The following is a 27654-nucleotide window of genomic DNA, read 5'->3' as shown; positions in this document are numbered from 1 at the left end:
TCTGTGTCATGTCTTTTTAGCTTGTAAGCCTGAGGGCAGGGAACCGTCTAACTAAAAAGATTGCATGTACAGCGCTGTGTAAATTTATAGCGCTTCATAAATAAAGGTTAATAATAATAATAATAATAAATCAGGGGCCAGCCTGAAGAAAGAGGCTCCTCCCTCCCTAACTGTCATCTTTCGGCCTCTGAGGGAGAGAGTAGGCTGGCCCAGTACCATCAGGGGCTAGCCTGAAGAAGAAGAGCCCTCCCTCCGTTCCATCTGCCTTGGTCCAGGCCTCAGAGGGAGAGAAGAATGCTGGACCTGATTCCCTCCCCCCCCCTCACCATTCCCTTCTCCTTTTGTGTCGTGTCTTTTAGATTGTAAGCCTGTGGGCAGGGAACTGTCTGTTATCCCCTCTATTGTAAACCGCTCGGATTCCCAGTGATTGGGCGGTATATAAATAAAACCTATTATTATTATTATTATTATTATAAAAATTTTAATCCAGAAAATTTATATTTGCTGCCCTCTGTATATCTCACTCCCAGAAACTGAAAAGCAGCACACATAACTTTTCAAGCATGATTAAATATTCAGACCTTTCCAAAGGATTGTCAGAACCAGTCCTGTCTGTTTATTGCAGAAGCTAGCTGTGCACTGGGTTATAGCCTTATCCCTGCAATGCCATCAGATCATCCCTTCTTCCATAAATCAGTGTGCAGTAGATGTTTAAAGTTGATTGTGGCTACTTGTGTGTGCCATATTTTTATGAAATTTATTATTATTATTAAGCTTTATTTATATAGAGCTGTAAATTTACACCGCGCTGTACATACAATCTTTTTAATTAGATGGTTTACAATCTAAAAAGACATGACACAAAAGGAGATGGGGATGGGGATGGGGAAGGGGATCAGGTCCAGCATTTCTTCTCTCCTTCTGAGGCCTGGACCAAGGCAGATGGACTGGAGGGAGGGCTCTTCTTCTTAGTTCAGACCAGGCCTGATGGAGCTGGCCCTGCCTTCTCACTCCCTCCCAGGCCAGATGACAGATGGCACAGAGGGAGGGCTCTTCTTCTTCTTCTTCTTCTTCTTCTTCTTCTTCTTCTTCTGGCTAGGCCTGATGGAGTTCAAGCCAGATGACTTGCCTTTCTCTCCCTCTGGCTATGACAGGTGTACATTAAGTAGCATCAGCTTGTATGTGACATTTTCAAAACTGGGAGCAAGAAGAAAGGGAGATCATGTATGTATAATACTAAAATATGAGAAGAAGCAGGTACCAGCAAAAATCAAAGGATATCTTACAGAAATGACAACTTGGGTGATGTGGAGTGAGTGGGCTACAAGTACAAATTTGTTTTGCTCTAAACTGGTCATGTCCAAAAGGCTAGTACTTTTGCACACATTTGATATACAATCTCTTTTGGTAGAGCTATTTTCATTCATCCATCTTAAAAGTTATATTGACATCAACCTTCAAAATGGCTAAGGTATTTTACACTTGTTTGTCTTGCAGGATGTTGATCTGAATCATTTCCGAATTGGCAAGATTGAGGGATTTGAGGTGCTTAAGAAAGTGAAGGTGGGACTTTTAAAGTGTAGTGTTTCATTGAGCCAGGATAACTCCACCACTTCTGCATAAGCATGTATGTGCCTGGCTGCCCTTGATCTGTGATGTATTTCTCTGACTAGGGGAACATTGCATAGTGGTGCAGTTGCTTCATTTCTGGAGCAGTACAAGAGACAGTGGTACATTTGATGGGGCGAGGGAGACTGAGGATGTCCAGAGGGATAGTATTAAAGATTCTGCTAAAATCCAAAATATACACAATGCAGAAGATCCATGATTCCAAATACTTTTTAAAAATATAAAAACTTGAAAACAACCATACAAGTGAATTAGGTCCAGACAGTAGTATTGGTATAGGGATGTTTAACATTTCCCCCATACTGAAACACATTCCTCTGTTGAAATTAACACCACACCATCTCCCAAAATAGTTTCACTGGCAAAAAAAGATAGAAGGCCTAATAGCAAATGTGGTAGATGATTTTGCTCAAGAGCAGTAAATACCTCTCTTCCCCGCCACCACAGCCCAGTACTAATTCAAGTGCTTATATAGCTGAAAAAGAAAGTCAAGAAATTTGATTTTCCATGACACTTGTAATTTGGTCCCCTGTCTCCTAAACTGAACAATGTGGAGGTATGCTGCAGCTGCCATTTTACGTTCTTTTGTGACCTTGAAATTGCTTAGACTGGTAATACCAGCATTGTGCAGTTGTTCTTGATAGAGATGCAGAATAAAACATTCTGGCTGCTACAGAAACTTCCATGGTGGTAGTGGAGAGATAAGTGGGAGTCAAGGGAGGTGAAACAGAGCAAATAGCTGGAGTAAGAGGAAGGGACTGTCCCCACAGAATGATGTGTATCTTCCACATCATTGTTTTCTCATTTTTCTCCACCCATTAGACTCTTTGTCTCCGCCAGAACTTGATTAAGTGCATTGAGAATCTGGAACAGTTGCAAAGTCTAAAAGAGCTGGATCTCTATGATAATCAGATTCGAAAGATTGAGAACTTGGATGCCCTGACAGGTCTGGAGTGAGTATCTGGACAGAAAGCAAAGAATCTTCTTGAGCTGGCAGTGGCAAAATATGTAGTTTTCACTTAGAGCATTTTAATGCACTGGTTCCTCACATATATATCTGTGCATGTATATATATGTGGATTGTGGGAGTGATCTAATTCTTTGCATTAAGGATGGGAAGCTTTTTTTATGTTGAGGATCACATTCGTTTGGGGTATTCAGTTGGGGTGCATGCTCTGAAGGTAAAGCCAGCTGTGGAACCAGAGCCAAAAATAGGCAAGCCCTTACTTTTTTCCTCGTTCCAGCCTCCTTCGCTAGGACATGAACTGATTATTTATGGTGGTCTTTTAAAATTCAGCATAGGGATATATGACATCAGGCCAAGGTCTGCAGGTTGTTGACCTTTTCTATATATGTCTAATTAGAAAGTCCTCCTGACTTCATTAGAATCTGCTTCTAAATTAAAAGGCATAAAAAGTGGGGGACTTTTTGTCCTCCAAATGGTTTTGGATGTCAGCTCCCAAAAACCTCAGATAACATGGCCAGTGGCTAAGAGTTTGTAGGACTTGTAGTCCAAAGCATCAGGAGGGCAAACCTTCCTATCCTTTGTGGTATAGGACTGCATCCTGATTATCCTCCTCTGTGTGTAGTGTGATGTGATGGATGGATGGATTGGTAGGTTGAGACCAGGGAGAACCAGGTTCAAATGCTGATTGAGCCACCATAAACTCACTGAGGTATCTTGGACTAGTCTGTCACACTCTCAGCCTGCTGTCCTTCATGTAATTATGATGACAATAAAATGGAAAATAGCCATGTGTCATCATGAGTTCTTTGGCGAAAGAAGGATGGGATGCGAATGTAGTGTATGCTCTCTAAGACAGTTTTTCTTAGTGTTTTTTGTCTTTTCTCTTAGAGTCTTGGATATTTCATTTAACATATTACGGCACATTGAAGGGCTTGATCACCTCACTCAGTTAAAGAAGCTCTTCCTTGTAAACAATAAAATCAGCAAAATTGAAAACCTAAGCAACTTACAGCAATTACAGATGTTAGAGCTGGGATCTAATCGAATCAGGGTAGGTATTTATTTCCAGTTGTTGATAAAGATCTCTCTGGGTACAGCCAGTCAAACAGAAGAGGGAGGGATGCTAACCTTAAAGTTATAGATGTGCTGTGCAAGGGTGCTGGGTGTCATTTCCTTTCATAGTGAGGCATTGGGAAGAGTTATGTTCATATTGCACACAGTCCCATTTCTTCTTTTATCCCTCTTATTATAGGAAAGTATGTTATTCCTCCTTTTTAGAAAAAATCAGAAAAAACATAATTTAAGAGGCAAATGCATTACAGTATTGGCTGTAGCTGTCACATGATTCTTCCAAGCAACATGGAGAGGGACACATTCAGTTCTTATGTAACTGAAGACAGAACAAAGCCAAGCTGCAGAATGAACAGCAATAGACAGTACTTTTTCAAAATATTAAGTAGTTCCTGGCCAAAAAAAAAAACACCAATGATAAAAAATGAGGTAAACCAATAAGCAAAAGCTTATCTAAAAACTTACAATTTGGGATTTGAAGCAGAAATGTAAGACATCTAGGGTGATCATTTAAAAGAAACCCACATAAAGCTGTTTGATAGACTGGCCTCAGTACCAAGGCTTGATGGTGAATATGATGAATTCACATTAATACTGGGCAGTCAGCATTCAGTCTTTCTACACTTCTGTATACACTGGTACCCCGGGTTACGAAATTAATTCGTTCCGCCGCCGCTTTCGTAACCCGGGATACTTCGTAAGCCGAATAGCCCATAGGCGCTAATGGGGAAAAAGCCGCGGCTGCGCCGCGGCTCCATTTAAAACAGCGCCGGGGTTTTTTCGTAACCCGAAAAAACCTTCGTAAGCCGAAACAATAAATCCCTATGGGATTTATTCGTATCCCGAAAATTTCGTAACCTGGGTATTTCGTAACCCGGGGGACCAGTGTAATTAAAATTATTTTAGAAAATAACCATAGGTCTTAGATACTAATTTTTCTTCTAATGACAAAACTGACAGGATCTCCACCCCAAAACCTTTTCTGAAGTATTCTCTGCAAGTAGCACTATCTCATTGTACTAGCTCTGCATGGATTTCTTAGGCATTTAATTATTAAAGCATAGCATTCTATTAATGGGTGCAACATACTCCATATTAGCTTCCATAATGATTCTGGTTTCATAAGGAACTTCTTAACAAAGCCTCTTATAAAGTGGCAGGACTTCAAGTGATAAGAGCTGCAAGACTAAATTCTAATCTTTTCCTGCAGTTCTGCTGCATATTGTGTACATGAAGCTTTATTTGCCAGGGCAAACCAAAATAGTGCAAGTCATCTGATTAAAATAATCTTATGAGCATGGTACATTGCCTTGGGGGCTTTGGTGGGTTGAGAGGCGAGATAAATGCTTTCAATAATGCCCACTGTAAAGGAGTGGCTGATAATGTTTGGGTATGCTGACTGGGCTTCAGTATTGTTTACAGACAGTATATTTCAAGTTAGTGAGATATTTGTTGTGGTCATTTTACAGGCAATTCAAAATATTGATACTTTGACTAACCTGGACAGCCTGTTTCTGGGAAAGAACAAAATTACCAAGCTGCAGAACCTTGATGCGTTGACAAACTTGACAGTACTCAGCATACAGGTACGTAGACATGCTGTTTTGTTTACTCACAGGAACATCCTTCAGCTTGTTTTCTTTTCCTCATTATATAATCTTTGCAGGCAATCACAGTTAGCAGTATTGCAAACTGCTCGTGTAAATAATCTGGTAATTTAAAGAGTACAGTAGTTCAGCCTACTGTTCTGTGGCCTTTTTCTCCTGTGTCCTCCATAGTGAACTGTAGTGAACTGATTGCATATCTTCTGTCTCTTGAGAGTAATGGAAAAGCTTCTGTAGTTTGTTAAAATAAATGGACATTGCCTTTCTGTACTATATTGTTTAAAAACCTGATAATAGTTAAAATTCTCCTTAATTTGACTAAGGATGGGGGATAAGGCCATTCTGCATCATAAAGGCGCGTTATAGACGGGCCTTTAATACGCCCCTGTCGCGTGCTAGGGGTTGGCCGAGGATCTAGCGTCCATACTGGCCTCACCCCTAGCACGTGACGGGGGCATAAAGATGGCGGCGCCCTATACACACGGGTGCCGCCATCTTTATGTGCTGGACGCGTTGCGTCCGCACGTGTCGCCCCGGAAATGATGCCACAAATGCGCCCCTTGCGCTTTGCGGCGCCTCTTCCGGGGCCTGAGAAGGAGCGCGATTTCCGCACTCCTTCTCGGCAGCATCCGGGAGCCACGCCGTTTAAAGGCTGCGGCTCCCGGATGGTGCAAGCGGCAGCAGCAGCAGACCGCTGCAATCCGGTGGTCTGTAACACGCCAAAGTGTTCTAAATGAGGTGGAAAGTGTTGATCATGTTGTGTTAAACAGTGGACCCTCAGTATCTGCAGTGGACCTTCAGTATCCCAGACCCGCCACAGGTAGCAAAAAATGTGGATGCTCAAATCAGTATTAAAATTTAACATATAAAATTTCTCACCACAAAGCCTCATCCAGAATTTAAACCCCTGGTGGTTAGAGTTTGGGAAAGGGAGTGAGGAAAGAGTTTAAATTCTGGATGAGGCTTTCTGGTGAGATTGACTTCTATCAGCCAAGTGGGGGAAGACCGAGGTAGAGGCGGCAAGTGCCAAGTGCACATTGTTTCTGCTTCCTGTTGGGAGCACGTCAGCTAGTGCTTTTGCTTTTTGAAGGAATAAGCAGGGGAAAGTGGGAAAAATTCATGCCTGATGTGAAGGCCTTACCACCACAACCCCTGCTACTGCCCTGGGATCACTTCTTGGCCTTGCTGCAGTCAATCACAGGTATTTTTTTAAAAAAAATGTTTCTTTGCAGTTGGTCAAGTCCGCAGATATCAAGGGCCCACTGTATTGCATTTCTACAGAGATATATGTTGTACACTTACTACTGCTGTTGTGCAGCAATTCCAGGTAGATGTGATGATTATGACTTAAAATACTTAACGGAAGCTAGAGAACTACATGCACTTTAAAAGTGGCTATGTTTTGTGTAGCTGCTACAAAACTAAGGCGATAAGTGGTGAATGATCTTAGTGAATAATGTTTCTGCTTGTATAATATAATTACAGTTGGACCTCCATATCTGTGGGGGATCCATTCTGGACCTCCCCCTGCAGATACCAAAATCTGTGCATGCTCAAGTCTTACTAAAATGAATTGTGGTGTGGTGCCATTAAGCAAAATGGGGGCTTGCCATCCATGAATGGTTAAATCTGAATGGCAAGTCCGCTGATAAGGAGGGCAGACTATTTGTATGTACCAAGTAAATTCCATTTTGTAGACATGTGGGTACATTGTAAATATGATGCTGGTTTTGTTTTTTGGGTCTATAACCAAAATAAACCAGTTCATTCCTTCATAAGGTATAGAAATCCAACAGAAGGTAGCACTTTCTGCTTCAGTAGTATCTAATAGAAGGAGAATTGTTGCATTTCTCTTTGCTGCCTCACACTGTTAGAACTCTACCTAATTGGTCTCCAAAACTAATATGAAAAGATCTGTACATGTTTAAGTAAGTATCAGTCCTCATGTTGCTTTTGTTAATGCAGAGAGGAAGACTGAAGTTGTCTCAATCTACCCAAGATTGAATAATATCAGATCTGATCTATAATATGTGTCTTAATGTGATGTTGTGCAACATGGGATGACAGAAGGATGATTCTTGTGAAATTTGTCCAAATAGTTTATCTTATAGATATTTTACCAAATAATTCTTATTCTATCATTTTAACCTAATTTTCTCTTGCTACTTTAGAGCAATCGGTTGACCAAGATTGAAGGGCTGCAAAGTCTTGTGAACCTGCGAGAATTGTATCTTAGCCATAATGGCATAGAAGTCATTGAAGGGCTGGAAAACAATGTGAGATGCTATTTTCTCCTTAATTGGTTACTCAGCACAGTCCATATAGAGAACTAGAAAATTTTCACCATCATTGCCCAGCTTGACATTGATGATTTTGCTTGTGATTTTAATAAAACAATTGTTTGAGTCCTTAAAATTTGTTTTACACCAAGTTCATGTAAAATTGACCAAAAATACTGCTTTACTTGTTGGTCTCAATGTTGCACAGAAATTTTTACAATGTAAACAGAAGCCTAAGTTCAGGTTTGGTTCATAAATGGTTCTACAGCAAAAAATACAGAAAATCACAGTGTGAATTTAGAAGATACCCAGATATATCAAGTCAGAAACCATACTATTTAATCTCATTAGTTAATACAGCAATTGTGATGACTGTGATAAAAACGTGGATTTATATAGTACAAGAGAGACAGTTAAGGATTCGAAGTTAAAGATATGTATGCATGTTTCTGCCTCAAGAGGCTTACAGTCTAGAAGGGGACAGATATGGAGACAGCGTTGAACAGAGAAAATGTATGCATTTATTTCTCTTATAATCTTTGTTCCATTAGCTCAGGGATGGGGAACATATGTTTCCCCAGTGTTGTTGGATTGCGACTGCCAAACAAAAAGGTAAGAATAAAATATAAACAGGGTTGGTCAAGGCCTATCTTATTAAATTAGTGCAGAGATACAGCCCATTCAAACCACTAGATGTACCAAAGTACAATTTAATCAATACCATTATGTAATACCATTTAGCAATATGAGTATTTCATAAAAATCATAAGGTCAAGGAGAATTTGCAGCATAGAACAAAAACCTGTAAAAATAAAAACTAAACTCATTTTACTACTAATGTTTAGCATAAAAAGTGTAACATCATTCAATCAAACTCTATGCATAAGAAAACGCATGTAAAAATAAATCAAGGCTGAAGAAATTTTTACAATATGCTGCTTCAGAGGCTTGCAATAAGAGGATATGTAGTTGTTTTTTAAAAAAAGTAGAAAACAAAACACAAAATAGCCTGATACCATATTAGAAGTACAAAGTATTCACCACCAAGCATTATTTCATAGATAAAACCTTTACAGGCACCATCTCATCACATGGCCTTGATGCACAATGGACAAATTATTTCCCATGGCATTATTTGAATGTTGTGGATCTCTGTGGTAATTTTCAACAGGTGTTGATTTATAATATTAACCTCTTCACAGCAGCTTTCAGGGCAGTTACTGGCAAACAGATTCTGACTGTATTGCCATAACTAATATAAACCGTAATGGCTGATGGGAGTTGCAGGCCAACAACATCCAGGGAGTAATTTGTTCCTCACCTCTGCATTAGAGTATTAGAATGCAGGGCTTGCACCACAATGTTCATAGAAAGAATGGTTTTGAAAGATGATTTTGAAGAAAGGAGGAAGTTGTATCACGGACGCATTCTAGGAGGCATAAGGGGCAGCAAAAAATAGACAGGACAGACTTGACTGAGGGAGCAAGAGATCAGTAGACAAAGATCTGAAAGTGGCCCACCCTGGACAAGCAATGACTGTATGCAAGGATGTGTCTTGGCAGAGGAGCAGAATCCTAAAGCAGGGCAATGCATCCCTCTGTCATTCTCTCTGTAGAGACAGGGGGGTGCAGTTTTGTAATACCACAAGTGAAGAAACAATGTGACGGTGAAAACGTGGTCTGAGAAAAAGGAAAAAAGAATATCTGTGGGGTGAGCTAACATAGTTGTATGCCTTGATCCACAGGGTTCATGGAGGTAATGATCAGGATAGTAGTTTAGAATAAACTTGGATTTGCCATTTTTTGGTTGAGGAGAAATGTGCTCGGGTATTTTTGCTGGCAGTCACTTGCACAAGATTTAAATCTGTTGATTTCTTGAGATATATTGCCTAGATTGAGTCCTGATGAATTGGACTGGTGATAAACTTGTACACAGTCTAGACAGATTGGACAGGATTCCACTCTGAGAGTCCTAGAAAAGACTGAAATGTGAAAGACTGAATGACTTAAAAAACAGAAAGATATCTGTGTGGTAATTCTACCATAAAAAGAGGCCAGACATAATACAGCAAGTCTCTGTCCTTTCCATTCTTGCCTGTATCCTACTCACAGTACTTTGGTTAAAGATGAAGACCTGCTTAAGAATTAAGATAACTTGTTTGGCCTGTCAAGGACAGAATTTAGGAGCATTTTTAAAAAAGATTTAATCTTGATATCTCTTGTGTAAATCCTGTTTTTGTTTTTGTTTTTTAAAATCCATCCACTTTGAGAACATTTTTAACCTGGTGAATAGTTTGAAAACTTGCCATCTCAGTTCTCTTTTCTCATTTGGAGTAAAATTTATAATGGCATATAATCCCCTGGTATTTTCCAGATGTCCACCATTCCTAGCCTGAATGATTTAATGAGAGTTGCAGTCTTATACATCTGGAGGGCACTATGTTGGTGAAGGATGCATAGGGGTTCTAGCTAAAATGAGGCAATATCGAGGTGCACCTTTCCCATTGATATTGTATTAGGAAACAGGTTGTGTTTTCTTAGGCTGGGGGCATGGCAAGGTTGCACCTCTCCAGACAGTAGGCTGTATGACCTCTTGCCCTTACTGTTCCATGCAGAATGGCTACAGGTTAAGTTAGTTGCTGGCCAATTGAAGAAATGTCAGCCCGTCTTCTGTACTCAGATACCAGTGATCAAGTGTATTTAATACTGGGGAGGGCAACAGAACATGCAGTATGTATGGCTAGATATTTTGCTACGTACCATATCCTTTAGCTGTTCCAAATCAAGTTTGGTTCAAGGATACAAAGTGTGGGATATAATCAAAATTTAGACTAAACTTTTCTGTATTTTCCTATCTTAGAATAAACTTACAATGCTGGACATTGCTGCAAACAGGATCAAAAAGATTGAAAACGTCTCCCATCTAACAGAACTTCAGGAATTTTGGGTAAGTCTGAGACTATCCATGAGAGTCAGGGACAGCAGAATGGCAGCTTAGATGCTTATACTTTGATCTAGTTTTCTAAAGTTGATGCATTCAAGAGTTTATCCAACCCTGTGGCATTTGGTTCAAGCTGGCCTTTTAAGTCGTCAAAAAATGGGAACTCCAGAAAGGAATCTTCAATACAGTGTTCAATCAAAATCCAAAAAGTTTTAGTTCAAGCAGGGCACATATCACTTCAGTTGGCACTAACACACTCTTTCAGTCTGCCACCATAGCACTCTTTTATTTAAATTTTATTTTTAAAAAATAATTTTGTATTTTGAGGTGACACTTCTCTAAGATAAATCAGAAAGTAAAACTTCAAAATAATTAAAAATACAGTTACCTAAAAGAGCATTAAATTTTTTTAAGAGGCAACACCAATAAAAATCATTTTTTAAAAGATGGGCATCTATTCAAGTACAAGTAGGGATCATCCAGATCTTTAAAGATCTAATTTTTTAAAAAAAATCAGGTAACATATTTTGAGCAAATCCTCAGCAGTGCATTCCATATGAAAAGGATCATTACAGGGAAGGCTTTGTCTCAGAGGATAGCAAGTCTAAGAGATCTTCCCAGTAGATACTGTGAGCTAGACCTCTGTGGCAGTTTCACATAGATACATGCAGTCCTTCCAATAATGTGGCTCCGTGTTGTTTAGGGTTGCAAGTTAGTCATTAGGAGCTCCCGCTGGCTTCAGAAATGCACCAGCAACAGTTATATCATCTAATGGACTAGATGCTTTAAGCAGTAGGGCAGCTGTATTGTGTCCCAATAGAAACCTACAGTCTGTATGTAAAAGCTGTACACAGAGGACACTGCAGTAGTCTTAATCCAGATGTGACCAGAATACAGATATCTGTAAGAAGGCCTTTTATCTCTAGTGCTCGTCTTTCAAATTCCTGCTCCTCTGTGCCTCACCAGTCTCCTCTTTTCTCACTGTGTACTGTCTGTACTCCCATCTCTTTGTTCCCTCCCCCACTGCTTGATCTTTTATCAAATTGAAGTTTATGGAATCTCAGATCCACCTGGGAGTTGTAACAGGGAAGACCAACTTAAACAAATTGTGGAGGGAAAGCTGCTGGCATATGCCACCAATGCTAACGTGAAAAGTTCTGGCCCATGTAGGAGGAGGAGTTTATGCAATAATCTTTACCCATGCAGTTTCTGTTCCAGAAAATTACAGCAGCATTGATGTGGTTGTGTGCCACAACTTGTTTCTGAAATACACTCGCTGATACTGAACATGTTGCATTGGCTCTTTTTTTTAAAAAAAATGCTGACATTCTTATTTTTTCTGTGTGTGTCCTCCAGATGAATGATAACCTCATTGAGTGTTGGAGTGATCTGGATGAGTTGAAAGGAGCCAAGAACTTGGAAACGGTCTACCTAGAGCGAAACCCTCTCCAGAAAGATCCCCAGTATCGACGTAAAATCATGCTGGCCCTTCCATCCGTCCGGCAGATAGATGCCACATTTGTCCGATTCTGAACCATTTCCAATCCCTCCTCCCTTGCCTTCCTTCCTCTCAGAGTGTCACAGCTGGAATTTTTATCCACACTGCACCCTCAGTCTTCAGCCCATTGACACTTACAGAGCAAATGGCCAACCAAGAGCACTGATAGCAGACCTTGAATATAATGTGCACTCTTGTTGTTTTGGAATATTACTATAATTATTATTATTATTAAATCTTAACATGTGAGATTTCCTGGTTGTGACAGTGTTTATTAATATTGGGCAGTTCAGCAGCATGTTCAGAAATACATTCTGAAACCTAAGCATCCTGTGATTTTGTGTGGTCTCTTAAGAATTGGCAACCCATTGAACCTACTTTGTTAACTGAAATAGCAATAGCTTTTGGAACAACTAACACCAAAGGAGTGATACATCTTGGAAAGAAACCACAAAATAGGGCGGGAAGAGGGGGGGAACTTGAACTGCTTTAATGAGGAGGACAGCCCTCTTGCATTCTGTCCCCTTCTTATGTTAAGGACAGAAACCGAAGGAGAACCTGTGACCATCCAGTAGTGATTTGACTTCAACTACTATCAGCACTAGGTCAGTGATCAGAGCTGTAATCTAACAGCATCTAGAGCAGGGAAGGACAACTTCCAGAAATCTGAGAACCCTACAGATCTTCCACCACTGGCTTAATGACCTTTTTTATGTCTAGTTTAACCCCCCCCCCCCCACCTCCGGCACCAGTGTAAAACAGCTCAGTGTGCCTAAAAGAGAAAAATTGTCCACCCCACTCCTAAAGGCAGCAGAGAATACTAATGCCCATGTTGGTGCATAAAAAATTATTGCTAAAAAATATGGGAAGCACAAACAGGATTTAGCCGTATCATCCACTCCTCATCTAGAGAGATGAAAATCCATTGTCAAACATCATTCGTTTAATAAGGATAGAGGTAACAAGATATAAACAAGGTTGAACAGTTTCGTTTGCTATCAAATTTGTCAATATTTGCATTATGAAGTAAGGATAATCACATCCTGCTGTTTCTCATTCTACAAATATGACCATATTTCATATGCTTCTATTTGCTGTTTTAGCCATCTTATCTATAAACCTACATTCCTGTGGAATTCTGCTTAGCAGCTTGAAGTTGCCATTTGTTAACATGCTAGGTATCCTTTTGAGGTTTTTTGTACTGTTGTGGCTTCTATAAAACATGGCAGAACAAGCCACGTCATCAGTGTGTGGGATTTACCTTTTAGTGTTGTATAGGGAGGAGGAGAGTAAACAATCTGGCTAAGGACTGAATTGTGATTAATCTTGCCAACCAGTCAGTTATGGATATGTTGGGATGGTGCAAAATACCTTTGAAAAGTAAGACCTAGTTTTTGAAAAGTAAACATCTTCTAGGCTTGGTAGGCAAAAAAAATGTTCATTATACAAGTGACTGACCTAAGATAAACATGATTTTGCGGTTGATTCTTATTTTGTGGAGGCATATCCATGCCTCTTGAATTTAAAGTTAAACCTGTATTGTGAAAGGCACAAATACTGTGAAAGGCAAGTTATTTTTGTTTAAAAAATTAATAATCTTATAACTATGTTGTAGGCTCAGAGCGTACAGTTTTTAAAAACAGCTTTGCACCTCACTTTTCTCCAAAGAAGTAATAGACTATAAATGTTATGGCAGAACAAGGATTTGAACCCAGGTCATCTTGATCACGTATGGTTTCCACTACACCTTTGCTACTCAGCCCTGGACCAGTGGCAGTCCCTGTACAGTTCCTTGTAGGCTTCCAGGAAAGAAGGAAAAAATTGAACCAATGAGCACAAATTTAGCATTGGTCCCTGGCACAGTGGTGAAAAAATAATAATTGCCAGCTCCCCACATTAAATAGCCTGAGAAGCACTACACTGCTTTGCTTAGAAGAATAATGGCTTTTCTAGGAAAGCCATTGATTCTTCTTAGGCAAGCCAATGCTTGCTTAGAAGAATCAAAAACAGTTAAGCTGTATGGACAAATTGGTTTTGTTCTCAGTGGTTGGGGGTAACAAAGTTTCATTAATGAGTGTCGACCAATGAACACTACAATAGTTTTTTGTGGGGTTTTCAGGCTACGTGGCCATGTTCTAGAAGAGTTTATTCCTGACATTTTGCCAGCAGCTGTGGCTGGCATCGTCAGAGAATATTTGGCAGCTACAATTTTCTCCTCTGTCAGTGGACAGAGAGAGTGCAATGCCAAAATATTCTGGAGTATCAGGTGTTGGGGCTAGGACTCTGGAGACCAGGGTTCAAATCCCAACTCAGCCATGAAAAATCACTGGGTGACCTTGGGCAAATCACACTCTCTCAGCCTTAGAAGAAGGCAAAGGCAAATCCCCTCTGAACAAATCTTTGCTGGGAAACCCCATGACAGGGTCACCATAAGTCAGAAATGACTAGAAAGCACACAACAAATCACTATTGTGTCTCACTGTGTCTGTGAATATGTGCATGTGTGACTTCATGGCGACCCCATGAATTTCATAGGGTTTTCTAAGGCAAGGAATACTGAGAAGTGGTTTTGCCAGGTCCACCCTCTGAAATATAGTCTATAATACCTGGTATTGGTTGACAGTCTCCATCCAAGTACTAATTAAAGCTGGCCCTGGCAGCTTCCAAGATCAGAGTGAGTCTGCTGCCTTTAGGGTATTTAGGCCTAGTATAGTGCAATCTACACAATGATAATTAATTTAATTATGTACCATAATTAATTTATTTGTCTTCAAGAGACGACAAGATTCTACTCTAATTATGAAGAAAAAAAATCCAAATAATTCCTTCTACAAATTAATGAGTTCAAGCCTCTGCTGGTGTAACTGGCCCTTCCATGGTGACCTAAATCAGTGGAGAGGCAAGGCAAGGGTGCCTATAGTGCCTGCTTTCAGTTCTTGTCACATCTGCTATTTTAATACAGCCGGTTTTCTATATCCATGGATTTGTTATCCATGGATTTCACCATCCATGGCTTGAAAATATTTTAAATATATATACATTCCAAAAAGCAAACCCTGATTTTGCCATTTTATATAAGAGAAACCATTTTACTATGCCACTGTATATAATGGGATTTGAGTGTCCATGGATTTTGGTATCCACATAGTGGTCCTGAAACTAAACCTCAGCGGATACCAAGGGCCCACTGTACAGCCTCCATCAGGAACAGAATGTGACACCCTACAGATAGCTCTCCATCCATAAGGCCTCGACTATGATAAAATATCCATTCCTCTTCAAGATCTACATGAGCTCGTCAAATTTATTAACTATCAAATGGTTCATTTTCCCTCCAGATTTCTTTTTCTTGTTAGACAGAAAGCAAAAAAGCACTGGTAGTCTTAAATCCAACAGCAAGTCCCAAACTGAGTAAACATGGATCTGCCTGTATTTTGAAATCTAGGGAGGCCCTTCTCTCTGTTCCACTATCCTCACAGGTACATCAGGTAGGAAGAAGGAAGAAGGCCTCCTTAGTAGTTGAACCCAAGCTCTGGAACATCTTTCACATAGACTGGCACTTTCCTTGCTATCTATCCCCAGGCAAGCAGTAGGGTTGCTGTCACCTAATGCTGAAACTCATTATGTCAAACCTCCCACCTCCCAGTGACCTTCTCCCATACCACAATCCTTAGTAATGTTTTTTGTACTAATATTACTCATAGATCCTAATCCCCGTATATCACTGAATGCAATGGTGATAGTTGTGACATGAACAGCTAGCAAAATTAAAATTATACCTTTAAATAACAATATCATACACACATCCTAAACGTATTTACATGTACATAGTTTCATGTGGTTCAAGTGACCATTCTGTAAGATGTGATTTTTGAAATAAATTTTTAAAATTATTTTAAAATTATTTTAAGAAACATTAAATTTTTAAAACCTGGGACCTCTTCTTTCTCTTCCCACTATGCCTCACTGCCCTCACACCACCTCTTTTGCATTTTCAAGGGATGCTGGCAAATGCCACGGCCCATTTTTTCCAAAAGGCAGATGTTTGGGGAGCTGTGGTTTCACCCTCACTTGGGGTGTCACCTGGTGCAGTCTGAATCCCCAGCATTCCCCTAATGACATCCCTGCAGGCTGGTATTTTATTACAGCAGGTCTTGGAAGATTGTTCAAGAAGAAAGGGCCTTCCATAATGTACTAGATACTCTGTTTGCTGTTTTCCTTTTACAGTGGATCCTTGTTATACACTGGGGTTTGGTTCCAAGATCCCCCGTGTATAAAAAAATCCGTGTATGCTCAAGTCCCATTAAGTATAATGACATAGCAAAATGGTGTCCTTAATAAAAAAATGGAACATCAAGGTAAATTTATACTTTTTTGGAACATTTTCAAACCGTGTATGCTTAAATCCGTGTATAAAAAATCCGTGTATAAGAAGGGCCGACTGTAATGGTTTAGATTTTAACAGGTTTTAATTTTTTGATAGTTTAATTACAAGTTTAGTTTTGCTATGCTGTGGATCTTTAGCTATATTTATTTTTACTGGTGTCATAAATCACCTTGAGTACCAAACTGGAAAAAGGTATAGAATCATACAATCGTAGATTTGGAACAGACCACTAGGGCCATCCAGTCCAACCCCCTGCCATGCAGGAAATCTCAATCAAAGCATCCCCAACAGATGGCCATCCAACCTCTGTTTGAAGACCTCCAAGGAAGGAGACTCCACTGCACTCCGAGGAAGGACAGCCCTCACTGTCAGGAAGTTCTTCCTAATGTTGAGGTTGAATCTCTTTTCTTGCAGCTTGCATCCATTGCTCTGGGTCCTGTTCTCTAGAGCAGCAGAAAACAAGCTTGCTCCCTCCTCAAGATGACGTCCCTTCAAATATTTAAACAGGGCTATCATATCACCTCTTAATCTTCTTTTCTCCAGGCTAAACATCCCCAGCTCCCTAAGTCGTTCCTCATAGAGCATGTTTTCCAGACCCTTCACCATTTTAGTCGCCCTCCTTTAGACACGCTCCAGTTTCTCAATGTCCTTTTTGAATTGTGGTGCCCAGAACTAGACACAATATTCCAGGTGGGGTCTGACCAAAGCAGAATACAGTGGCACTATTACTTCTTTTGATCTAGACACTATACGTTTATTGATGCAGCCTAAAATTGCATTGGCCTTTTTAGCTGCTGCATCACACTGTTGACTCATGTTCAACTTGTGGTCTACTTGGACGTCTACTTGGACTTCTAGATCCCTTTCACATGTAGTCTTGTTCAGCCAGGTGTCCCCCATCATATATCTGTGCATTTCATTTTTCTGCCCTAAGTGCAGTACTTTACATGTCTCCGTGTTGAATTTCGTTTTGTTAGTTTTGGCCCAGCTTTCTAGTCTATTCAGGCTAATAATAACAGAGTAGACCTATTGAATAAATTTAATTTATATACATGTTGGTTTTTAGCAACTGATCCAAAGCGTTTACCGCTTGGATCAGGACTAGTACTGGGTTTTAGACCTTTGCTTCAGAGCCATGTAGTGCTTTCCTAGTTATAAATTACTGCCAGTACCTTTTGCATAGAAGTTGGCAAGTTGACTTTTGAAGGTCTTTCCATTGCCTGAAAAATTAGCTCTGAACATGCTTGGTTGCTTTTAAAGAGGACAAGTTTCCCTATTGCCAGGTTTTCCATCACTCTTCAATTATGATCTCATAGATGATCGCATTGGAACTCTCAAGTCAGCAACAGATGGTGAGGTTTTAACATTGCTTTGTAGGAAAGATAGCTGTTGAGATAGCTAAGGCCCAGTTTGTATTGTGAGGGGTGGGAGAGAAATCAGGTTTCAAATATGTCCTCTTCCCACAGATATTCTGGATAATGGTAGTAAAATCATTACAGATTCTGTCCCCAACATTCCCCCTCTTTCGTAATGCTGATTATTTATTCCTTTGAACTTCAGGCAAGAACAGTGAAAGACACGCATAAATGTTTAGGCAATGCTTGAACTCACTTTAATTAGAGCCATGTGAGTGTAGAACTGGCTTGACTTTCAATTTTAGATCTCTTGTTTATATGCAAGTAAGATCCACCAATATCAAAAGATATTTTTAAAATGTTTAGTTTGCAAACTTTTCTACCTCCCCCATGAGCAGAGTTTGGGAATACATCAGAGAAAGTTATATGAACTTCTCTTGATGGCATAAGGGTTATGGCTGAGTCATTCCAAATAATCTGTGGTTCCAGTTTTTTGTAGAATCTGATCATCAGAATTTATTTTCCAGAAAATATTACTTATCTGTTAGTTGCATCAACATCCCACATTTCCTTTAAGGAGCTCAAGTCTTTGTACAAGGCAGTCTTCCTCACCAGTTTATCCTCATCATAACCTAGTCAGGCTAAATGACAGTAAGTGGCTCAAGATTGCCAAGTAAATTTCATAGCTTAGTGGAAAATGTAAAGCTGCGTTGCCAAAGTCCCAGTACAAAATGAACGCTCCTCCTCCCTCTACATTGGCTATGTCCAATAGCACCCGTAGTGTGCTGGCTGAAGTTTGCAAATCTTGCCTCAAACCTGACAGTTTTAGTGCCTTCCATTCTACATCTTCACAGTTTCCTTACCAAACAAAACAATATCTAGAGCCATATGTATGCAGCCATGTGTGTTTTTCTCAGCATTCTAGCAACTGAATTTTAACGTGCTTAACTACATAAAGTAATATGGTCATTATTATAAATCAGATTATAAAGAGTTTAGTTATGTAAATTCCCACAGGAGTTTGCATCTTAAATCTTACTTCCTTGTCGGAGTGATACATTAATGCTGCAATCCTATATCTCTCTACCTAGGAGTAACTCCACTAATTTCTTAATTGGCTTTTATTTCTGTGTAGACATAGGGTCACACTGTAAAAAATTAATAAACATTTGCCTATTCATACCTACACAGTTCTGCATCTTAAGTGTTGATTCATATTGATTAGCTGGTGCTGTAACACAGTTGGCCCTTCACATTTGCAGCTTTAACATTTGCGGATTTGATTATCCTATATACTCGACTATAAGCCGAGGGCAGGTTTTGGGGCCAAAATTATGGAATTTGATATGACCCATGGATAAGTCGAGGATAAAACTTAGGGGCATTTAATGAAGGATATAAATGATGAAGCAAAGGAAAACAATGCCAAAGAACTTACAATATTCCAGCAGGCATAACTATTTGTGTTCATGCTAAAGGCTATATGGATGAGAAAGTAAAAGGGGGTCAGTGCTTCCAGGGCAGATTAAACTCTTGCCTTTCACCATATATATATATATATATATATATATATATATATATATATATATATATGTTAAAATGCATTACTTACATTGACCTGTGGATAAGTCAACTCAGGTTTTTTGGGTCATTTTTTTAACCTAAATTTCTAGACTTATACATGAGTATATACAGCATTTGCAGTTTTGATTATATATTGTCTCTAGGAATCACTATGTCCTCCACTGCAGCTCTGCCAGAAGCTGACTACAGAGTTGTGCTGGAGAACCTAGAGGTGCCTAGAGAAAACACGTCTCTAGTCATTTGTAGGTCCTCCAGCATATTTCTGTGGTCAACTTCTGGCTGAAGTTGACCATAGAGTTGCACTTATGGACCTAGAGATTGCTAGAGAGGTGTTACATCAGGTAAAAAGAATAGGGATTTTTATTCACAATTTTTCCACATTCTCTGGGGTCCTGTGCCTCTAACCTCAGTGAATGTGGAGGGACCACCATACTGCATTTCAGTTTCAAGAAAAGTGTAGAACAGAGGAGGGCAATTTCCAACCTTCAGGCCTAATCCAGTTTGGGGAGGTGCAGCCTCTGGCCTATGTAATTCCTCCCTTCAAAACCCTTAGAACATGTGGCCCTCCACATATTAGACTACAATGTCCAGCATTCCTCAACACTGGCTATGCTGGTGAGGGTTGCTGGTAGTGGCAGTCCAGCAGTATCTGGAGAAACAAATGATTCCCACCCCTGCTATAGGGGAAAAAAGATTTTACTAATCTAGCGCTTGAAAACCATCTGTAGATGTTAGTCCCATACACAGTATGTATGCATAGTTTCACATGGTTTAAAAATACAATCTAAATGCTATGGATTGGGTAAATTGGGAAGGAAAGAGATGCAGGGTTAGGACAGGGAGGGGGACAAAATTAGGAGATTGTACTCCCCCCAAAAATTGTGCACCCCAAGAAATTGTCTTTCACTTCCTACATTTCTACATTACAAAGAGTGAAGCACTGAGCATCAGTGACATCCAGAACCTGCTGGATTTAGATTCCCTTGGGAACTTTGCCTAAGTAGTTAATTTTCTTCATAGCCTGCCTTTTTTCTAGTACTGGATCCAAAGCAACCAACTCTATTTCTAAAGGCTCAACTGAAGCTTTAAATTACTGCAGTGCTAGAAATTTGGAGACTGGAGGAAAATTTAATGATTGTTATGGTTTGAGTGTTGGACTGTGACTATGGAGACCATGATTTCATTCATCACTTGGCCATGAGATGCTTTGGGTGACCTTGGGCAAGTCACACTCTCTCATCAGCAAGTCAATGGCAAACCTCTTCTGAACAAATCTTGCAAAGAAAACCCCATGATAGAATCGCCATAAGTTGGAAATAATTTGAAGGTGCACAACAACAACAAAAGCAGGATCCTTAGGGTCCCATTTTGTCCTCATGTTGCTCCCCCTTCCCATATCTACACCCCTGGATAAAGGAGAATTAATAGTTCCTTTTTTTTTGCTTCTTCTTGTCTTCTATACCTTTTTTCAGAGTAGCCAAAGCAGACAAAGGTTTGAAACATTAACATTAGTCCTCCTCTTATTTTCATGTAGATTCTTTCTTCTCTATAGTTGCCTTAAGGAAAGCTTTCATAAAAGTGGCTACTTACGTTTATGCATCAATCTGCAAATCCACACCCTCAAGACAAACAAAGGCAAGGTTAACTAAAAAGTTATTACACAGAAATGCTCTTGGGAACCTGCCTGCAAGTTTGAGATTCCTCCACCTTATGCATACACCCACGTATCTACCACAGCAGGCATCGATTGGTGGAGTGGATGGTGAACAACTTCACAGCAAAGTGGTGATGTTTCACTTTCTTTGGATTTAAAGAGAAGGAAGACAGTGAGAGGAAGAGAGGAAAAGACTGCTTGTTGCACACCATTTCCTTGCACTCTCTCAGGGATCTGTGAAATGGAACTGCCATCCATTAGCCACTCATCAGAAGGAAAGAAAGTGTGGATGCAATAGCCCCATCACTATCATCAGGTATATTCTAAAGTAGCATTTCTGTAGTGTGGCATGTTATACATCAGAAGAATGCAAAGATGTTTATGCCAGACTGCTTGGGCAGTTGGCTATGTGTTAAGTTGCAGTTTTTTAAATTTTCTGTTGGCTCCAACTTTCAAAACCTCTGTATTATTCTCCCATTTTTGTCCTCAGCTGAAAATTTGACAATACCCTAGAAAGGACCAGGTAAGAACCTCAGTTTAATTCCATGCCTTTATGCCTTATGCCCCATTCCTTGATATAAGCAATACAAGAATGGATCCCAACTACAAACCTCCAATGTAGGCCAGTGTACCAAACCTTAAGACCAGGTGAACCAAGTAAAGTATCTGCCATCCCAACTACCAGAGGTCGTTATCACACGACGGAAATTGGAAGTATAATCTGAAGTCATCTCGAATGCAATCATGGGTATTCACGTTATTGCGTGATAGGTTACCACATGCAATCGCTGGCAATGGGAACCCATTCCAAATGCAATTCCACATTAATCCAAAATTAAGTAAATTCGGTGAACTAGCGAATTCACAAATCCTATTCCCAGGCCACTTCGCATTCAATTTGGTGTTGTTTGGTGTGATATGCATGTCTGCTGTGGCCCTGGTATTCCCCCCAAATCAATTCCCATGATCCTCCCCAGCAGCCAGGAGGAAAAGCAGCTCTTTTTGACAGGAAAGGGGGGGGGGGGAAGGCTCTCCATGAAGCGTCCTGCAAGCTCTCTCTGCCCAAAATGGTGGGCTTGGGGCTTGCCCTGCACCTTGCCCCTTGTGCCCCTCAGGGACCTTTTTGCCTCCCTCCCTCCCTTCCTTCCTCCAGGGCCAGGGGGCTTCAAAAAGAGAGAAAACTCCCCCCCCCTTTTACTAGCCCTAAAGAGTTGTTCTTCTTCCCTCATTCCTCCTCCTTTGGGGATGATGGAGTGGGGCAGCCTGGGGAATGGGGGTCTGTTTCTCCCCCCCTGAGGGGCATCGCTCTGGGCTCACAACAAACTCCAACTCCCAGAATTCCATAGCTTTGAGCCACAAAGGGTTAAAGTGGTGCCACACTAGGTTATTTCTCCAGTGTGGATGAAGCCTAAGTCGCCAGCTCTGGTTCCTGCCCAGCTTCCCCTCCCCTTTCCCCCTCCTCTGACTCTTGGCGAGGAGGCAGTGCCATTGCTTTCAATGGGACTCCCAATGGGCCAGGTTAGAACCAGAGAGGACCCAGGCCCCCCACAACCTCACTGCAGCCAAGCTCTCCCAAATGGGAGGGACTCCTTCTCTCCCCCCATTCCCCCCACAGCTGGGGACTTAAAGGCACAAACACAGTCCCCTCTCTCACACACACACAACCATCTGGAGACCCCCCACCCCACCGTTTGTGTTTTCTTGGCAGGTTTATTCAGAGGGGGTTTTCCATTGCCATTTTCTGAGGAGGCTGAGAGAGTGTGACTTACACCAGGTCACCCAGTGGGATTCCATCCCTGTCTTCTAGAGTCATAGTCCAATGCTTAAACCAAGTACAAGGTTGCTTTGAACTGGTTTTGAATTGGTGAATTGCCTAAATAACGTGAAATAAAGGGTAATGAATGGACAAATAACATGAATTGCCTAAATAACATGAAATAAAGGGTAATGAATAGACAAATAACGTGAAACAAGGCAAAACCACGGGAACCAGAAGCAAGCCCCACCAGAAGTGTAAAAAGGTCACAATCCAATTCTGCCCTCACTGTGCATGTGCAGGGATGCTAATTCAAATTCTAGACTACAAAGGGTACGACTCATATGATAACGTCTTTTGCATTCGCACTACTTTGGCTTTGGGATGGGCGCTGTGTTCTTCTGTGCCTTTGATAACCATCCGCGTAATAGTGTTCATTTCAAATTGGCCCTACTTTCTTTTCTTTTGAAACTAAGAGACATTCCTCCCGTGTGATATCATCCAGAGTGAGTTGAGCAAGTGACCTATGACCCAAATATCTTGGACAGCTCCTTAAACTAGTCTAACTAGGTTGTTTGTTTTGATGTTTTGTGCCTTCAAATAATTTCCAATTTATGGCGACGCTAAGGCAAACCTATCCTGGGGTTTTCTTGACAAGGTTTGGTCAGAGGAGGATTATTATTGCCTTCCCCTGAGGCTGAGGGTGTGTGACTTGCCCAAGATCATCCAGTGGGTTTAATGGCTGAGCTGGGAATTGAACCCTGGTCTTCAGAGTCATAGTCCAACACTCAAACCTCTACACCACACTGGATGGTTATACCAACAAGGGGGGGGGGGAATCTGTCTCTTTACTGTACAGTGTGCTCTTTTTGCTGGATAGCCCCTAGATGTTTGGCATATAGTTCTGCCCAAGGCTCTGCTGCATGGGTCCATTCCCCACCACACTTGGATACCAACATTTTGTTTCTAACTTTGCCCCCAGCCAGTATATACATTTCAATGTGAAATAGCAGAACCAGTACCACATAGCCTATTGTACTTTCCCTAGCTCTTTTCTGGACAGACACATTTGACTGCTCCTTCACCTTCTTGATCCTGCCCCAGCTGTTCTGCTGCCATGTGGCAACTTCAGAAAGCTGCAACAGGGGATGAATATTGCCTGTATTTCCTCTATTTCTAATTCAGGCTCATAATTTGAATTTCAAAGTGTAAAAGACCTAAATATACTGAGTGGGATATAGTACTGTTTTTAGAATGCACCCTACTTTTTATTTTTGATTTTTAAACTAGTCTGGGTAAGATTATGTCACTGTAATTCACTGAAACAGATACACATCAGGGTGTTTCAAGATGACATTTCCCCAAATGTGTATTGCTAAACTACAGCTTGAAACAGTATGTCCTGAAGAAGAGAGCCTTTGTTTTTGGTTGCTATTTTTTGCTTCATACTTATTTTTCAGAAAGTTGACTAATTTTGCAGAAAGATAGCTCTTCCATTATCTTAGCTGTTAGTATGTTTAAGTGTGTGGCAACGTCGAACAAAGGCTTGGCAAGCACCATCCTCTGTAGGGTTGTGGTTGACAGGTGGGCATGTCCTTTGCAAAAGCCCTGGAGAAAACTGGCATCCCCAAAAAGTTAATAGTTACAGATGCACCATTACTTGAAGCTCTTTTCACCTCTTACAAGAGTTAACAAAAACGTTTCTCAGCTCTTCCTCCTTCAGGTAGCTATATTCATCCCTATCCCCCCCCAAAAAAACCCTCTGATTCTCTCCTGAATTATTTGTATTGAGAGTAGACTCCTGGGGAGGGGAGAGCAGACTGAAAACTTGCCTCTCTGGGATTTCTTTAAGATAACTGTAGTTTAGGACTGCAAACCCAGGTTTAAATAATATATCACCACCTAACCTGCATTGTTCAGGAAGTCACCTGGATCCTGTGGACAGATTGCCCTGGTTACAGAAGAACCAGAGGCCAGAAGGAGACCTGAGAAAATTTTTATCTAAATTTCCTTAGCTGGCTTATGGTTGCAGATGGGATGCTCCTCTAAGGCTGCATGCAATCCCTGAAGAGGCTTTTGTGGACCTTTACTCAGACTGCTCTGTTTTGGCAAAAAAAGATGACACTTACCTCTCTCTCTTGGGAGCCTCCAAGAGTGTCTATTCACATTTTAATGAGGTTGAAGGATGCTCCTATGCTGTGTTACTTTTTTTAAACAATCATTTTCCAAAACCACAAATAGACCTCTGGCCACCTCAAGGTGTGTGATTTGGCATTTTGGGCATGTAGTGCCCAGATGGTCCAGGAGTAGAAAATTGCTCCCTGAACCTGTGAAAGTTGCTGATCCATGTTTTAAAAGCATGTCTTCTTAAGTGTGTTCCTTCCTTGTTAGGATGCAAGGCTGTATAAATGAGGATTAAAATACTATGTGAAAAAAGCTGTTTGGGATAGCGCCTTTATCAGATTCCCTGGCATTTGAAAGTCAAATCCACATTGAGCTCCACAGTTTGACTAGTAATTGCCTAAAAAAAAGTATCTATTCTTCAAATTCAAAGCTGTTTTAATATTCCAATACAGTGCTGGCTAGTCTGGTGACCATAAATAGCATTAGGCTGTTTCCTTAACTCTCACGGCCCATATTGCATTAATACAAAATGAAGCTTTAATGTCTGAGCCTCAGGTTACTGTTGCAATAGTAGCTGGATTAGATGTGACTTGAGGAAGTTATTTTCTTCTTCCTGTTTTCCTTGTAGAACAGACCTCAGACATGAATGGCGACTACCTGCTCACAGGGCCCTCTCCTAACTAGTCTTGTGTGAATTTACAGGGCTGTTTTGCTGACCTTGTAAGCAGTGGGACTGGTTGGACGAGGATCAGATTGCCAGCAGTAGTATTATTCAAGTTGGACAAGGAAGAGTAGTAGCCCATATCCCCCTGAGGAAAGAGAGGGGAATGCTCCTCTTGCAGTCTTCATGCTTGGACAGCTCAGTGCTAAAAGTGCAAACTCAAGGTTGTCGCTGAAAACCTCCAAGACTTCCTGCTTGCCAGTGGCATGAAGAATAAAAAATGCAACGAAGAAAACATAAAGAAGATGACAACTTGATTACAGAGGAGGAAGATCTCAACGAATTTGGTTACGGGAGCTTCAAAAAGAGTTCTGAGCCACAAACAAAAGACGATATTTATGGAACTGTAGAACTACCTGAGAAGCCTATCAAGCTGTCTAGTTATGAAACTGTAGGTTATGACTCTGTGCTGAAGATACAGGATGACAAAAGATCTGTACATAATGTGAAGGATGATAAGCCAAGGAGAATAACCATTACCTCCCTAGAGATCCCACAGGTAAGCAAACAATTACTGCCCTCTTTAGGACTGAGAAAGAATGGGCTCCCAGGCACACATACACAGACATGAATACACAGAAATGGTTTACTGGGTATGTATGATACAACCTTGGGTAATCTGAGGTCAAAGAAATTGCCTGATTAGAGTACTGTAAAATGCCCAAAGTGGGGCTGCCCTTGAAGAAGATTCAGAGGCTGCAGGTAGCAGAGGCATTCCTGCCTAGGGTGTCACCCGGTGTGGTGAGGCGGGGCTTCTGGGGGTAGAGCTTCTGGGGCGGCACCAAAAGCAATGCCCCCAGCCTTCCAAGTCCCATGTGGCCCCAGAAAGCAGCGATCCCTCCCCTCCAGCCTTCTGTGTCCCATGTGGTCATGGTAGCAAGGGATCCAGAAGGCAGCCATCTCCTCCCCCGGCCTTCTGAGACACACGAGGCCATGACTGTGCAGGACCCAGAGGGCAGCCACTTGTTCTCCATGGGGTGTACTACCACACCCAGTGACACCTCCCTCTGGAGTGTCATCTGGTGTGGTTTGTATCACCGCACCCCCTAGTGATGCCACTGACAAGTAGCACAGCAGCTGAGCTACTGATCGGAGTACCATATAGACGCCTTATACACTGGCCTTATACTGATTACCAATACACCTCTGGTCTTAATTCATGTGCTTGTGAAATCCAATGTCCTAAATGGCTAGTTGAAGAACTGCCTCTCCCTATACATCCCTGTCTGAGGACTGGTGAGCTGTGTTGGAGAATATGGGATGAGGCTTCTCACCTGTAGCATCTTGGTTGTGGAATGACCTCCTCTTAAATGGCCTCACTGGCAGTCTTCATTCCAGCACCAAGTAAAAAAATGTGGCTTTTTAAAAAGCTTTTGGGGCCTAACTGATTCCCCCCCCCCAAAAAAAAATGTGCATGCAGAAAATTTGCATCTGTTTTGCTTTTCTTATATCTTGTAAACTAATTGTTGGATACACTTTCAGTATATTTGAATTATTTCACACACACACACACACATTTTTTTTTTAAATTTGAAATCACTGCCTTGAGATACAAGACTGTAACATGGGATGTAAATATTTTAATAAAATAATATTTTTAAAAGACTACAAGTCCTAGGATTCCACTGGATAGATGCATAGCAATTAAAGTTAGGCTCAAACTACCATAATGCTGTCCTGTAGATACGCTGCAAAGACTATTGCGTTTAAGCATCTTGGCAGTTCATGGAGTTCCTCTGTCTCCCCCAAGAATTCACATATTTGCTTGGCTCTGATAAACGATGTGGGCAGGGATCAAAAGCACTCAGTTTCTTTCTTGAGTGGTTCTTGTTGTTAAGTCTGCTTTGACTTATGGTGACCCTATGAATAGAGACTTCAGTCTCTAGTATGCCCTTTTTTGGGGACTGAAATGTACAGTATATTGAGCTAGTCCAGCCTGTGGACCAGTCTTTTGTTTTACATATTCGTTCATAGACTTTAGTTAGAACTAGAGTAAAATTTTGTCTCTGTACCTTGAAGCAGTCTATTGATATATCAGCCCCATTCTCTCTGGCACTTTTGCCCTGGAAGGAACTGGGCATATTC

The 27654-nt window shown here is 40.9% G+C and overlaps 2 protein-coding genes across 3 annotated transcripts in view; both read left to right on the top strand.

Annotated features, from left to right (window-relative positions):
* PPP1R7 (protein phosphatase 1 regulatory subunit 7) overlaps window positions 1–12239 on the top strand; it is a 32786-nt gene extending 20547 nt beyond the window's left edge. Inside the window, exons 4-10 of one of the 2 annotated variants that reach the window (XM_042459683.1) lie at window positions 1498–1563; window positions 2452–2582; window positions 3485–3647; window positions 5137–5253; window positions 7443–7547; window positions 10410–10496; window positions 11847–12239. In XM_042459683.1, coding sequence (XP_042315617.1) covers window positions 1498–1563; window positions 2452–2582; window positions 3485–3647; window positions 5137–5253; window positions 7443–7547; window positions 10410–10496; window positions 11847–12023 — 846 coding nt within the window. In that variant the 3' untranslated portion in view covers window positions 12024–12239. The remainder of the gene's footprint in view (window positions 1–1497; window positions 1564–2451; window positions 2583–3484; window positions 3648–5136; window positions 5254–7442; window positions 7548–10409; window positions 10497–11846) is intronic. The other variant, XM_042459684.1, reaches the window with a different exon arrangement.
* Window positions 12240–25789: 13550 nt separating this feature from the next.
* ANO7 (anoctamin 7) overlaps window positions 25790–27654 on the top strand; it is a 51669-nt gene continuing 49804 nt past the window's right edge. The window contains exon 1 of the mRNA XM_042459682.1: window positions 25790–26068. Within this exon, the coding sequence (XP_042315616.1) occupies window positions 25790–26068 (279 nt within the window). The remainder of the gene's footprint in view (window positions 26069–27654) is intronic.

This window comes from Sceloporus undulatus, chromosome 3 (genome assembly GCF_019175285.1).
Source record: "Sceloporus undulatus isolate JIND9_A2432 ecotype Alabama chromosome 3, SceUnd_v1.1, whole genome shotgun sequence".
NCBI classification, from domain to species: domain Eukaryota; kingdom Metazoa; phylum Chordata; class Lepidosauria; order Squamata; family Phrynosomatidae; genus Sceloporus; species Sceloporus undulatus.
The sequence above is the reverse complement of the archived record's forward strand: the minus strand, read 5'-3'. Positions and strand labels throughout refer to the sequence as shown.